At 40.1% G+C, this 15,243-nt stretch overlaps 1 protein-coding gene across 1 annotated transcript in view; it reads left to right on the top strand.

The window, feature by feature from the left end:
* phlpp1 (PH domain and leucine rich repeat protein phosphatase 1) overlaps window positions 1-15,243 on the top strand; it is a 161,117-nt gene that overhangs the window by 105,206 nt on the left and 40,668 nt on the right. Inside the window, exons 5-9 of the mRNA XM_033048796.1 lie at window positions 1,737-1,883; window positions 2,061-2,291; window positions 8,290-8,492; window positions 10,390-10,450; window positions 14,970-15,065. Of these exons, the coding sequence (XP_032904687.1) occupies window positions 1,737-1,883; window positions 2,061-2,291; window positions 8,290-8,492; window positions 10,390-10,450; window positions 14,970-15,065 (738 nt within the window). The remainder of the gene's footprint in view (window positions 1-1,736; window positions 1,884-2,060; window positions 2,292-8,289; window positions 8,493-10,389; window positions 10,451-14,969; window positions 15,066-15,243) is intronic.

Here is a 15,243-nt window from a genome sequence, read left to right as displayed (position 1 = left end):
AACAATTGTCAAACTGTTCCTCCACCCCACTGCTCTTGCTCCTCCTTACAGTGGGATTTATTCCTATTGCTGCCACAACGTCTTGGGTATTTACCTCCAAAACTAGTAAACACCAAGTTTTCTTTGCTGACCTGCTTTAAAATCAAGGGTGCAGGAAAGAACTGCAGATTCTGGTTTACACCGAAGGTAGACACAAATGCTGGAGTAACTCAGTGGGACAGGCAGCATCTCTGGAGAGAAGGAATGGGTGACGTTTTGGGCTGAGACCCTTCTTCAGGGGTGGTCATCTGTCTTCTAAAGTAATGATTATTAATATTAATCACTCCTACTTAAACTGCAAAGGAGCAATGGTAGAGTTGATGCCTCACAGCGCCAGAGACCCGGGTTCGATCCTGAATACGAGTATGGAGTTTGTACTTTCACCCCGTGACCGTGTGGGACCGGGTGCTCCGGTTTCCTCTGATATTCCAAATATGTGCAGGTTTGTTGGTTAATTGGATTCTGTAAATTATCCATAGTGTGTAGGATAGAACTAGTCTACAGATGATCATTGGACGGCGCGGACTCGGTGGGCCGAAGAGCCTGTTTTCATGCTGTATCTCAAAACTAAACTAAAGTAAACTAAAATATATAGTCATAGAGTCAGACAGCACAGAAACAGGCCCTCGGGCTGAATTTGTCCATGCCGACCAAGATAACCCATCTACGCTAGTCCTGACTGTGTTTGGCCAATATCCCTCTAAACCCTTCCTATCCATGTACAGGTCCAAATGTCTTTTAAATGTTTAAGAAGGAACTGCAGATGCTGGTTTAAACCAAAGGTAGACACAAAAAGCTGGAGTAACTCTGCAGGTCCGACAGCATCTCGGGAGAAAAGGAATAGGTGACCTTTTGGGTCGAGGCCCTTTTTCAGACTGAGTGTCAGGGGAGACTGACTCTCAATCTGAAGAAGGGTCTTGACCCGAGACGTCACCTATTCCTTTTCTCCAGAGATGCTGACTGACCAGCTGAGTTACTACACCTTTTTATGTCTGTCGTCTTTTAAATGTTGTTGTAGTACCTGCTTCAACTACCTCTTCTGACAGCTCGTTATATACCTATCACCCTCTGAGTGAAAATGGTGTCCCTCAGGTTTCTATTAAATCTTTCCCATCTCACCTTAAACCTTTCCCCTCTCACCTTAAACCCGTGTCCTCTGCTTCTTGATTCCTCTAATCTGGGTAAAAGACTTTGTGCATGCACCCTGTCTATTCCTCTCATGATTTATATACACCTCTATAAAATTACCCTTTATCCTCCTGTGGTCCATTGAAAAAAGTCTCAGCCTGTCCAACCTCTCCCTGGAGCTCAGGCCCTCAAGTCATAGCAATATCTTCATAAACCTTCTCAGAACCCCAGCTTAATGATATCCTTCCTATAACAAGGTGACGAAAACTGAACACAATAATCCAAATGTGGTCTCACCTATGTGTTGTGCAATTGTAACATAACATCCCAACTTCTATACTCAATACCGTGACTGATGAAAGCCAATAAAAGCTTTCTTGACCACACTAGCTACCTATTAAACCAGGGCCAGATAGGCTGCCTAAGTTTAAGTGAGAGCTTTTTATAATGACTTGCAAATAAAGTTTTGATTAATGAACATACTTTTGCTTTACTCTTTGTGCTGTTCTTTTAATGCCAACTTGCTGATACAATTTAACATTAAACGCCTTCATACATTTATCCTGCAGGTTCATGAAGCTGAAAAGTTTAAATTTGTCAAATAACCACATGGGAGAATTCCCTTTAGCTGTTTGTGATATTCCAACTCTATCAGAGCTCAACCTTTCCTGCAATGCTCTCCAATTTATTCCAACAACAGTTGGCAGCATGGATAAGTAAGTATCCAGATCTGGTGATATACAATGATTTTACATAAGCAAGAATTTATTGCACATTGCCTTTGTATGTTGCTGTTGACAAGTCAATGGGAAAACTTTGCATTGCAAGAGCCTCGAATGAGCTTTGATGATTGATAGATTGATGCCATTTTTCTCTACTGTTCTGAAATATAGCCTGCAGACATTTCTACTGGACGGCAACCATCTCAATTCTCTCCCATCAGAGCTGGGGAACCTGAAACAACTGAGTTACCTGGGCCTCTCCTTCAATGAGTTCACAAGCATTCCAGTAGTTCTGGAGGATCTGACAGCTGTGGAGAGACTTTGTATGGCAGGCAATTATTTGGAGATGCTGAGCCTGAATAGTTTGTGCAGAATGTCTCACATCAAACAGCTGGACTTAAGGTAGTTACTTTTGCAAATGTGGTTACAAATGTATTGGATTCATAATAAATAAAAGCATGTTTTTGTTTCCTCTGAACTAGTCGGATAGGCTGATCTGGTTCACTTTAGATTACAACAGGTTAGACATTTCTAGTTTCATTGATAATTCTTCCATTGTTAAAGGCCCATGTTTATCAATGAAATATAGTAAGTATTATTGTACATAGTTAATACTTTGTGAATCAAATTAAAGCTCTATTTGGGATCATTTGTATGTATTAATGTGGTATGAGAAAATGTACCATAAAGCCGTTCAGTATTACTTTCGTTTTTCTATCAAAATTCGAATGTTGAGGAATTTTCAACTGAAACATTCGGAAGATGATAAATTATCTGCATTCAACTTGCTCTCTTTACAGGTTTCATGGTTTTATATATATGTTTAAAAACCTGCTATGCTGCTGAAAGTAAGAATTTAATAGTTCAGATTTGGTACATATGACAATAAAACACTCTTGACTCTCTTAACTTTACCCTACCTGCTGCTTAGACATTACAGTAAATTTGCTATTTCAGTCTGAAGAAGGGTTTTGGCCCGAAACGTTGCCTATCTCCTTCGCTCCATAGATGCTGCTGCACCCGCTGAGTTTCTCCAGCATTTTTGTGTACCTTTGCTATTTCCTTCTGTGGCTTTGACTTACCATTATAATGTTGGCGAAAATTGCTGTTGATCAGTGTTTAGTAATTAGACAAGTCATTTGCCAAATCGGAGACAGGAAGGTATTGAGGTAATCCATTAGTGAGAAATAGATTGGCAATATAAGCAGTGCATTATCAGCCTACATGTGAAAATATTTTTGGATGATATTGTTGATGAGCAGACTGTGGATGCTAGGTAGCACAATGTCAAAGGGAGTTCCTCAGGGAACTCCATAGGTCACCATGCAGAAGGGGAAGGGTTTGGAGAGGGAAGAACACAAGATGGGCAGGCCTAGTTCTTCCAAACTGAACATTAGAGGAGATGAATGGTGTATTTAATTGCATTGAATGCTGGAGATGGGTCAAGGCGAATCAAGGATAAATAAGGATTTAAAGAATAAAAACGTTTTATATACACCAGTTTCTCCATTATTTCACTATATAGAATAAACTCATTCCTGCTGCTATCAACATCATATTTGTAACTCTGTAGACAGGGAACTGCTGGTATCTTGTGTATGACACAAAGTACTGGTCCAACTCAGTGGGACTGGCTTTACCTTGCACTAAACGTTATTCCCTTATCATGCATCGATACACTAAATGGCTCGATTGTAATCATGCATTGTCTTTCTGCTGACTGGTTAGCACGCAACAAAAGCTTTTCACTGTACCTCGGTACATGTGACAATAAACGAAACTGAAACTGAACTGAACTGAACATCTCTGGATTTCTTCAGTCTGAAGAAGGATTCCAACTGGAAATGTCAACCATCCATGTTAGCCAGAGATGCCATTTGACACTGAGTTACTCCAGTACTCTGTGTCCAATGTTTGTAACCTTGTTTGACTGTCAAGCAATGTGTGCACTCCAAAGAATTAGCACCATTGTTTTCAATCCCCACCATGATGCTGGCCATATCTCCAATCTCACCTTAAAGGGCTTTGAGTTCTTTGCATTTCTCGAATTCTGGCACCTTGAGCTTCCGAGTTTTAATTATGCTTATGCCTTGACCCCAAATTCCAAAATCTCCCCCCCCCCCCCTAAACATGTTTACATATTTTTAAATACTCTAACCCTTTGGCTGATCCTTTGGTCAGCTACCATAATACCACCTTAAGTCATTTGGTGAGAAATCTCTAATTGGTGACAAACCCATGAAGCATCTTTGGACATTTTGATATGTTAATGATATACATAAGATCCAGACAGTTTTGATTTTTGTTCCAGCATAAATTTCTTGCCATCTATGTTTGGGTGCTTTTAAGCAAAATCAAGGACTAGCCATGAAGGAAAAGGCTTGGATGGGCAGAACAGTATGATAATAATCCAACTCATGGAAGGGCCATACTGACCTGGTATTGGGGCCTGAGCTTGGCCAGGTGACTGCCGTTTAAGTGGAAAAGCATTTTGGGATCAGTGATCACATCTCCATAAGTTTTAAGATTGCAACATTATTAGGGAAGAGCAAGGGAGAGTATATTGGGAGCAGCTGTTATTGAGTAAGTCCATATTTGGCATGTGGGAGTCGTTTACTGGTTGGACAAACATGGATTGTATTCTCTGGAACGTCAGAAGATTAGGGGAGAGCTGATGGAAATATAAAATTATGAGAGGTATAGATAGAGGAGACGGTCAGAACCTTTCTCCCAAGGTGGAATTGCCAAAGGCAAGAGGGCATAGCTTTGAGGTGAGACAGGCAAAGCTTAAAGGATAGATACAAAATGCTGGAGTAACACAGCGGATCAGGCAGCATCTCTGGAGAAAAGGAATAGATGACATTTTGGTTCGGGACCCTTGTTCAGAAGTTTAAAGGAAATGAGTGGGGCAAATATTTTACTCAGACAGTGGTGGCTGCCTGGAATGCGCTGGCACGGGTGGTTGTGGTAGCAGATATGGCAGAGGCATTTAAAAGACTTGTAGATAGAAACATGGATATGCAGGAATATGGATCATGTGCAGGCAGAGGCTATTACTTTAACTTGGAATCATGTTCGGCAAATACAGTGTGTGCCAAAGGGCCTGTAACTTTGTTGTACTGTTCCATATTCTATATACTATTATGCGTTCTATGTTGAAACAGAGTTTTTCTTGTTAATCATAACTGAAACCAGCAAACCAAAACCTTCCATATATTCAGGTTTAGAGAAGAAAACATTGAGGGAAGTTGGTTGCATTTTTCATACCATTTGCTCAATGGGATGGTGTATACCTTGTGTAGAGATGGGTCTGCTTCTGTGCAACTTCAGGTCACTCTTAAGAGGGAATGGTTTATTTTCAATATAGTTATAGGAAGCTGACTATTTGCTTTTACATCCATATTTCACCATTTCAATGTCGACCTTTCTTACCAAGTAAATCGAGTTGTTTCCTACATCATGTCATTTCAATGTCTGCATTTATTAGCATTCATTTCTCAGTCTTTTGAAATAATTTTGTGTATTTCTTCAACATTTATTAGATTTTGTTGCCTGTTACTCTTTTCAATGGTTCAATGGTACTTTATTGTCACTGTGAATTTCATTTTTGTATACAGTTCAGTACATGTATCATTATACATAAGCACGTACAGACCTCTTAGATAAGCATATCGGATACAGTGCACGTGTATAGTAGTTGTACATTGAGACACTGAATACAACCTTTTAAATGCAACTGATTTGTGTCGAGTCATGGAGTTAATCCTAACGTCCATGCCAACCAAATTGCCCAACCAAGCCAATCCCACTTGCCTGTGCCTGGCCCATAGCCTTCCAACTTCTCCAATCCATTTATCTGTTCAAGTGTCTTGTATTTGTCATAATACAAGGGGCGTAGGGAGCACAGTCGAGTTTGGCTGCCCTGCCAGCAGCTGTTAGTCTTTTCACCCTTTTTTTAATTTTTAGTTAGTTAAAAGTGTTTGTGTTGGAGGTATTTTAGTCTTTTTATGTGGGGGTGAGGGGGGGAAAGGGGGAAACTATTTTTCTCAATCCCTACCTGGTCGGAGATGCAGCTTTTCTCCGAGCCGTGTTTTCGCCCTTTCCTCGCGGCCTACGGGCAGACTGGAGCGGCGTTTACCGGCCAGGACCAGCTTCGGTGGTGGCGCAGCGCTAAAGCACCATCGTGGAGCGGGCGATGACTTACCCGGTTCGCCGTGTGGTGGGCTCTGGAGTGCTGTGACCGCCGACTCCAACATCGCGGAGCTGCGGTCTGTGGAGCTTCCAGCCGCGGGCGGTGCTGAGCTTTAAAAACCGCGGAGCCTGGGATCTCACGACGAGGTCGCCAGAGTCGGAGCTCCGACCAGCGCGGCTCGTGGACTTCAGGAGCCACAGTCTCCAGGGAGGAAGCAGCCGCTCCAGACACTCCGAGCCGCTGAGAGTGTTCACCCGACGCCAGAACTCCATCATCCGGCGAGAAGACCTGAAGCATAGGGCTGCCGTAGTGGCGACTGCAGAGACCTCAATAGGCCCGACTATGGGTGAACGGGGGACAGGACTAGACTTTTGATGCCTTCCCCCACAGTGGGAACCATTGTGGGGGGATGTTTTTATGTTTACTGTTAAATTATTTGATGTTGTGTCTTATCTTTATTTGTGTGCTGCAATGGCTAGTCAAATTTCACTACACCAATTGGTGTATGTGATAATAAATGTCCTTTGTATCCTTTGTAATCGTACCAACTTCTGGCAGCTTGTTCCATATCTGTCGTGTGTAAAAAGTTCCCTCTGAAGTCCCATTTAGATATTTCCCCTCTCACCTTTAAACTATGCCCCCTTATTTCAGATTCTACTCACGTGGGAAAGAAGATTTGCTATTCAGCGTATTTATGGCCCTCATGATTTTATAAACTTCTATAGGCTAACACCCCCACCAGAGAAAAAAGACCCAATTTATCCAGCTTCTCTTTGTAACCTAAATCCTCTAGACCTGGTAACATCCTTGCAAAACTTTTTTGCACCCTTTCCAGTTTAATGGTATCATTGTGCACAGTACTACAACTGTGGCCTTGCTAGCATCATGTACAGGCAATGATGAAGGCAAGCATGCCAAACACCTTCTTCACCACCCTTGTCACCACCTTCATTTTGATTTTTTTTAGAATTTTTATTTAAACAGGGACAGTGCATATTGATGAACATTTACATGTAAATATGCAAGATTATAGCCAATAGCTAATTTCCCTCTTTGGTCCCTTTGGCAGCAAAAAGAACCAATTATACAAGACACACAACCAACTCAATTAGATAGATAGATAGATAGATAGATAGATAGATAGATAGATAGATAGATAGATAGATAGATAGATAGATAGATAGATAGATAGATAGATAGATAGATAGATAGATAGATAGATAGATAGATAGATAGATAGATAGATAGATAGATAGATAGATAGATAGATAGATAGATAGATAGATAGATAGATAGATAGATAGATAGATAGATAGATAGATAGATAGATAGATAGATAGATAGATAGATAGATAGATAGATAGATAGATAGATAGATAGATAGATAGATAGATAGATAGATAGATAGATAGATAGATAGATAGATAGATAGATAGATAGATAGATAGATAGATAGATAGATAGATAGATAGATAGATAGATAGATAGATAGATAGATAGATAGATAGATAGATAGATAGATAGATAGATAGATAGATAGATAGATAGATAGATAGATAGATAGATAGATAGATAGATAGATAGATAGATAGATAGATCCTTTATTGTCATTAACACAGGCAAAGTCTTGTCTCTCCCCTGCTCTCCATCCTCTCCCGATGTTAAAGCCCCCGGCGGGTGATGGTAAGTCCCGCGGCCGCTAAGGCCGCGCTGGCAATGTAAGGCCCTGCTCCGAGTCTTAATGTTGGAGCCCCCGGCGGGCGATGGCAAGTCCCGCGGCCGTTAAAGCCGCGCCGGGCGATGTCAGGCCCCGCTCCTGGTCGTTTTCAACCCCGCAACTCGGGCGTGAGAAGCACATGAAACCATAGAATCTAGAAACCTAGAATCAAAGCCTCTTTGTTCTACAACAACCGAAGGGCATCAATTACTGTGTAAATCCTGCCTTGGTATGGCTTACCAAAATGCAACACCTTACATTTATCTGAATTAATTTACATCTGCCATTTCTCAATCCATTGCCTGTTTGATTAAGATCTTGTTGTAATCTTATATAACCATCTTCATCGCCCACTTTACAGCCAATTTTAGTGTTAACAGGACTACATAAGTAGTTTTATTTTAGGTAATACTTCAAATGTAGGAATAACCATTTGACAAATTCAAATTTTCTTTGAAAAAATAGTTTTAATGTTATCTATTTGAAATTAGACTCAATCGCATTGCCAAGTTGGAGGTATCAGATGCAGATTCCCTGCAACACATCACACATCTGGATCTACGTGACAATAAACTGCGTACGCTTGATAGCATGGTATTTCATAACATTGAGGTATTACATTGTGAACGAAACCAACTAACTAGTCTTAAAGTCAGTGGATATTTTCTGAAGACTCTTTATGCTGCTTCAAATGGTAAGTTTATATTACCTATGCTGCACTTACGATTTTAATTGAATTAAAATGTTTTTGTTAGCTTGCAAAATAATTATTAAGGGAACAAAATTATGGGGCTGATTTTTATTTAATCCAAAATTGTCAGCTACCAGCTGTGTGCCATGCCTTTTGTTTGAACATGGTCTGCAACATGCTATTCAGCTGCCAGTGTTTTGGCATGGCTCAGCGAATCTGTTCTTAATACAGCCAGCAGAATTCACCAAAACAACTTTGATGGGCAGCAAAAGTCAGCCTTCTCAACCGATGAAATGTCCATACTGTCAGTGTGGTTGAGGTGTTAATTATTTTTGAACCTCTTTCACATTCACTAATACACAGGTCGTGGAAAATATACTTAATTTTAAAAATCTGAACATTTTATTTACATTTAATAAGATAAAAAACTCATATGCACACACCAGAAGTCAATTTAAAGTCAGAAGCTTAAAGGAAACTACTAACTTTTCTTCTAGGACCACATGTTTCCCAGGAGATTGCCATGTTTATGCCTGCCTTAATCTGTTTTGGGTTCAGACAAGCTTCTGAACCTGATAGAAGGGAGATTATGCTGCCTTTTGGCTCCATGAACAGACTATGAGGGCAGCCAACTGTACAGGCAGGAGTGCAAAAGATGCTACTGTTTTTTTAAACTGATGTCAGTGATGCAAATTGGGATGCTAAAGATCTGTGCTTATGTCTTATATAGTGTTTCTACTCATAGGATATCTCATTGGAAGTCATAATAGGATGATCATTCAGCTTGGGTGATGTAGATGAATTTGGGTCGCCATGGGCCTCTATGAATGAACGTCTAATTAGTTCACATTGTGTGGATAGTGCATGTCAAATCCTGAAATCTTGCATAATTATTGTGATCTTGGTTTTGGTTATCGCTACGTTGTAAACTAACCCAATTAGATCAGTACGTAGTACGTAATATGCTTGTCTGGGCATCATGAGTTGATTTCTGCAGAATCTTTCAATCTCTTTACTAAATGATGCCCAGGTTCGTGGGTATTAGCTACAGGAAGATGTTGTGCAGACTTGGATTGTTTCCTCTGGAACGTTGGAGGTTCAGAGGAGACGTGATAGTAGTATATAATTACAAGAGGCATAGATAGGATAGATTAAGCATAGGCACAGTTTAAAGGCGATGTGCAAGGCAAGTTTTTAACACTGGAAGTGGTGAGTGCCTGGAACATGCTACTGGGGTGGTAGTGGAGACAGATGTGACAGTGGCACTTGAGACTTTTGGGTTGGCACAAGGATATGCAGGAAATGAAGCCATGTGGATTATGTGCAGGCAGATAAGAATTGGTCATGGCATCATGTTCGGCAAAGACAATGTGGGCCGAAGGGTCTACTGTGCTGTACTGTTCTATATTCAATTTGTTCTCTTATCAATTAAGGCTAAGTTTGGGAAGCACTAACATAATAAAAAATAATCAATAATTTCTTAAATCAATGTTGTAAGCAAGGCACACATGAATTCAAAATTACTTTGTCACTCTGCATAAATACATAAATGATTTGCTATCCCCAGATAAAGTCTCCCCTAATTCATATTTCTCTTGTGAAGGAATTAAAAGACGATAGATTTTGATGATGAATAGATGATGATGATGATTGTTTAAAGTAATTCGTGTGATATTCATTTAGGTAATTTGAATGAATGTTGTACTTATATTTGCAATTTGTGGTAGATTAGAGCATCGGTACAATACCGAGGAAAGTGTGATCTGCAGGGAGACGTGTACTTCAGAAAGACTGTAAAATTAATTTGGAAATATATATGTTAAAATATAAAGTACAAGAAACTTGTTATCGCTTAATAATACTCATTGTCATTACTAACAAAAATTATTCTTGATTTCAGAACTTGTATATATTGATGTATATCCAGACCCCAACAATCTTACTTTTATGGATGTTTCCAGGTAGGTGATTTGTAAATCAAAAAATTGCAGACATTTGGAAATCTGAAATGAAACACAAAATATCAGAAACACACAGCAGTACATGTAGCTCTATCAAAGAGTCTTGAAACATTGACTGTTACTTTTTTTTTTAGATAGAGCCCGAGCTGATGAGTGTTTCTGCTATGTTCTGTCCCTGTTAAAGGCACTTTGTAGCTGGATTACTTCTAACTTGAGTTGGTTAGGGTATGTGTGATTCTTCAGTAACTACTTTGGTGTCCCGCTACTTTGATGCTGTATATAAGGAAAATCCGTAATTCTATCCCATTTTTTCTTTTTCTATATTGTTAATAAACATAATCCTCATAAATAAAGATTAAACCCTAAATGAATAAAGTGTTATTTTTTTCATTTTTTCCCCGATGTTCGATGCCCCCCCCCCCCCTCCGAAAACAGCAAGCCCCGATGGTTACTATTTAAAAGTCGGCATATTTATTTAATGGGAGATCTATCTGAAATGAAATACTTTTAAACGGTAGGTATTAATAATTAAAATATTTATCATCGTTAAAAAAATTCCTCTATTTTTGATTAAATTATAAATCTTACCATTTTTTCCAAACATTTATTGTCCCGATGATTGGAGTCATTTACCGTCACGCACCTTTGTTTGAGAAATCCCACATGGCTATAAATAGAATAGACGCAAATTTCTGACCTCAAAAGACCTCGGAATTCAAAAGTCCCCTACCTTGTGAATGTCTCTTGGTTCGCGGGACAAGAAGCGTGTGAAAACTCTGTTTTTTGCTGCATAGCAGGTACCTACCTTTATTCAGTGGCATTCCCGAATGGTGCTGAACTCTTAGAAAATTAAAAAAATTGTTCTTTTTTGATTTGTTCTGAAGAACAAATCGTGCCATGTGTCATTCGGGAAACGATATGGCTAGTCATGGCCTTCGGGCAAGGCCATCCTGGGCTAAAGGCTTGGGCCACCATAACCGTCACGGCCATCTCCATAACTCAACCCCTGATCTCCATTCAGCTCCAGCTCCAGCCGGACACAAAGCCCTGTTGCAGCCGTCGCATCTTCCCGTGACCCGATGCCCCTCTCCACGCCCGACCCTCTTCAGCCCTTGTTCCCCCCCACCGGGGAACAAGGACTGAAGAGGGCTGGGCGTGGAGAGGGACATCGGGTCACGGGAAGATGCGACAGCTGCAATGGGGCTTTGTGTCCGGCTGGAGCTGGAGCTGGTGATCGGGGTTAAGTAACCCCAGCCCCAGCCCTAATCCTAGCCCCAACCCCAACCCTAGCCCCAGCCCTAGCCCTAGCCCCAGCCCTAGCCCCAGCCTTAGCCCCAACCCTAGCCCCAGCCCCAGCCCTAGCCCGAACCGTAGCCCTAAATATAGTTTTAGTCATCTCTATTACGTGACGCTCCCAAACTTGATCATCTCCACCATGCTGAGTCATATCCATCACATGAGTATTTTATGCACATAATGTGTAAAATAATACAATGACCATAATTATCAATTGTAATTGATAAATAAACAGAATGCTTCTGCCTATTCATCTGAAGTTAATATTGTTTTAGAGGAATTTGGTGAAAAGCTATGTGAAGGTTACCATTCTTGCTGAAAATCACCACTTTTTTCGGCAGTAAACTGTTACAAAGGTTTAAAATCAATGCGTTAGACTGAATAAGTCTTTTTTTTGGTGGTTTATTTGAGGAAGATACCATAATTTGAAAGTGCGACAAAAATTTGATTTTATATTCTTAAATCAGTTATATTTTGCAGTGTTGTTCATCATAAAAATATGATGGATATGACTGAATGCAATGGAAAAAGAAGTGGAAAAAATAAATTAAATTCTCTAAAAGATTGCGTCAAACATATTTTTCCCATAATAGAGATGTTCATCTATGTGAAACAACATTAAAGTTGCAAAAATTTAAGTTTTATTTTCGGGTTTCCAGAAACTTAAAATTAGACACTTACTGAAGAATCACCCATATATGTTTAATCTGTATAGCCTGTCAGAAATAAATCTTATATTTTTGCATCAGGAACTGGAGGAACTGCGGTTATATTACTGTTTTGACATTAGCTTTGAAATAACTTGCGTACTAAATTGTTAGTACGATGTAGGCCCACCACCGATTTTTTGGCAAATGATGGTCCTCCTTTAATCCAGACAAAATCACGAGACCGCACTTAAAATCCCCCACCTGGAATTGTCCCTGAAAATGTGGCACCTGGGCAGCTGATCTCGACCTTACTGGGATTTCCACGGCGATCGGTGGGCCAAATTTGTTTCTGGGGCTCTGGAACTTTGGCCTTGCCAGAGCCAGAAGATCTGTTCCCATGGTTGACTTTCGAGACAAACTTTGTGGGCCGCTAACTTCGTCCCGTTCCAGTACTGTTGGACTGATCTCGGAGCCCATTACCTCTGTTGGCCCGGCAGAACGGATAATCTAGAAAGGCTCTGGATCCAAGGGTGCCACAAAATCGGTGGGAGACCTGTATTATGATTTATGAAGTTTGAAGTCTGAATAAGGGTTTCGGCCCGAAACGGTGCCTATTTCCTTCGCACCCGCTGAGTTTCTCCAACACTTTAGTCTACCTTATGATTTATGAATTACCTTTATAGTAGTTAATCCAACAAAAATTTTTAAATACCATTCAAGCAATTATTCATGATGTGCCAAGCCTAGTTTTAACAGAGAAGCTAATATTTTGCAAATATACTCAACCTAACTTGATGTTCAAACACACCAGTGCAGGCTTGCATTGGTAAGTAGATTGAATATGCAGTCTGTAGGAATGAACATATATAGTGCCCTCCATAATGTTTGGGACAAAGACCCATCATTTATTTATTTGCCTCTGTACTCCACAATTTGAGATGTGTATTAAAAAAAACCACATGTGATTAAAGTGCGCATTGTCAGATTTTATTAAAGGGTATTTTTCTACAATTTGGTTTCACCATGTAGAAATTACAGCTGTGTTTCTACATAGTCCCCCCATTTCAGGGCACCATAATGTTTGGGACACATGTCTGCACAGGTGTTTGTAATTGCTCAGGTAGGTTTAAATGCCTCCTTAATGCAGGTATAAGAGAGCTCTCAACACCTACTCTTTCCTCCAGTCTGAGACTGAGAAACACAAACAAAACTGTTAGAGACATCAGCTAAACCTTAGGCTTACTAAAATCAACTGTTTGGAACATCATTAAGAAAAAATAGAGCACTGGTGAGCTTCCTAATCGCAAAGGGACTGGCAGGCCAAGGAAGACCTCCACAGGTGATACCAGAAGAATTCTCTCTATAATAAAGAAAAATCCCCAAATACCTGTCCGACAGATCAGAAACACTCTTCAGGAGTCAGGTGGGATTTGTCAATGACCACTGTCTGCAGAAGACCATGAAAATAAATACACTGGAAGATGCAAACCATTGGTTAGCTGCAAAAATAGGATGGCCAGGTTACAGTTTGCCAAAAGTACTTAAAAGAGCAACCACAGTTATGGACAAAAGGTCTTATGGACAGATGAGACAAAGATTAACATATCAGAATGATGGCAAGAGCAAAGTATGAAGGAAAGAAGGAACTGCCCAAGATCCAAAGCATACCACCTCATCTGTGAAACACGGTGGTGGGTGTGTTATGGCCTGAGCATGTATGGCTTCTGAAGGTACTGGCTCACTTATCTTCATTGATGATACAACTGCTGATGGTAGTAGCATAATGAATTCTGAAGTGTAAAGACACATCCTATCTGCTCACGTTCAAACAAATGCCTCGAAACTCATTGGCCAGCGGTTCATTCTACAGCAACACAATGATCCCAAACATATTTCTAAAGCACCAAAGGAGTTTTTCAAAGATAAAAAATGGTCAATTCTTACCAAGTCAATCACCCGATCTGAACCCAATTGAGCATGCTTTTTATATGCTGAAGAGAAAACTGAAGGGGACCCCCCAAAACAAGCATATGCTAAAGATAGCTGCAATACAGGCCTGGCAGAGCATCACCAGAGAAGACACCCAGCAACTGGTGATGTTCATGAATCGCAGACTTCGAGCAGTCATTGCATGCAAAGGATATGCCACAAAATACTAAACATGACTACAGTACTTTCATTCACATGACATTGCTGTGTCCCAAACATTATGGTACCCTGAAATGGGGGGACTATGTATAAACACTGCTGTAATTTATGCATCGTAAAACCAAAATGTATAAAAATGGCCTTTATTAAAATCTGACAATGTGCACTTTAACCACATGTGATTTTTTTTCTTACAAATCTCAAATTGTGGAGTACAGAGGCAAATAAATAAATGATGGATCTTTGTCGCAAACATTATTGAGGGCACTGTATTACTCCAAAAGTCACGAGAGAGCTCTATATCTGCATGTATAGATAATTAATGTTATATAAGATATTGGAATGCTGGTTGTAGTTCTTAAATATAAAGAGGCTGTTGTTAATTAACTGTAATTTACTGTATTTACATTGCTTTGCACATACAGAAACAGACTGGATAGCTTGCCTGAATGGGTGTGTGAAGTTAAAAAGCTGGAGGTCTTGGACATCCGTCACAATCAAATCTGTGAGTTGCCTCCAAGGTAAGTGCTGGTTACTATATGACAGCTGCAAAAAAAGTTTAAGCAAGTTACTAATTCAAGTATTAATTAGGGATAGTCAGCACTGTTGTGTGTGAAAGATCACGTGTCACAGATTTGACTAAATTCTTTGAAGAAATAACCAAGAAGATTGATGGTGGCAGATGTGGTCTATATGGAC

The sequence above is a fragment of the Amblyraja radiata genome, chromosome 2 (assembly GCF_010909765.2).
Source record: "Amblyraja radiata isolate CabotCenter1 chromosome 2, sAmbRad1.1.pri, whole genome shotgun sequence".
NCBI classification, from domain to species: Eukaryota; Metazoa; Chordata; class Chondrichthyes; order Rajiformes; family Rajidae; genus Amblyraja; species Amblyraja radiata.
The sequence above is the reverse complement of the archived record's forward strand: the minus strand, read 5'-3'. Positions and strand labels throughout refer to the sequence as shown.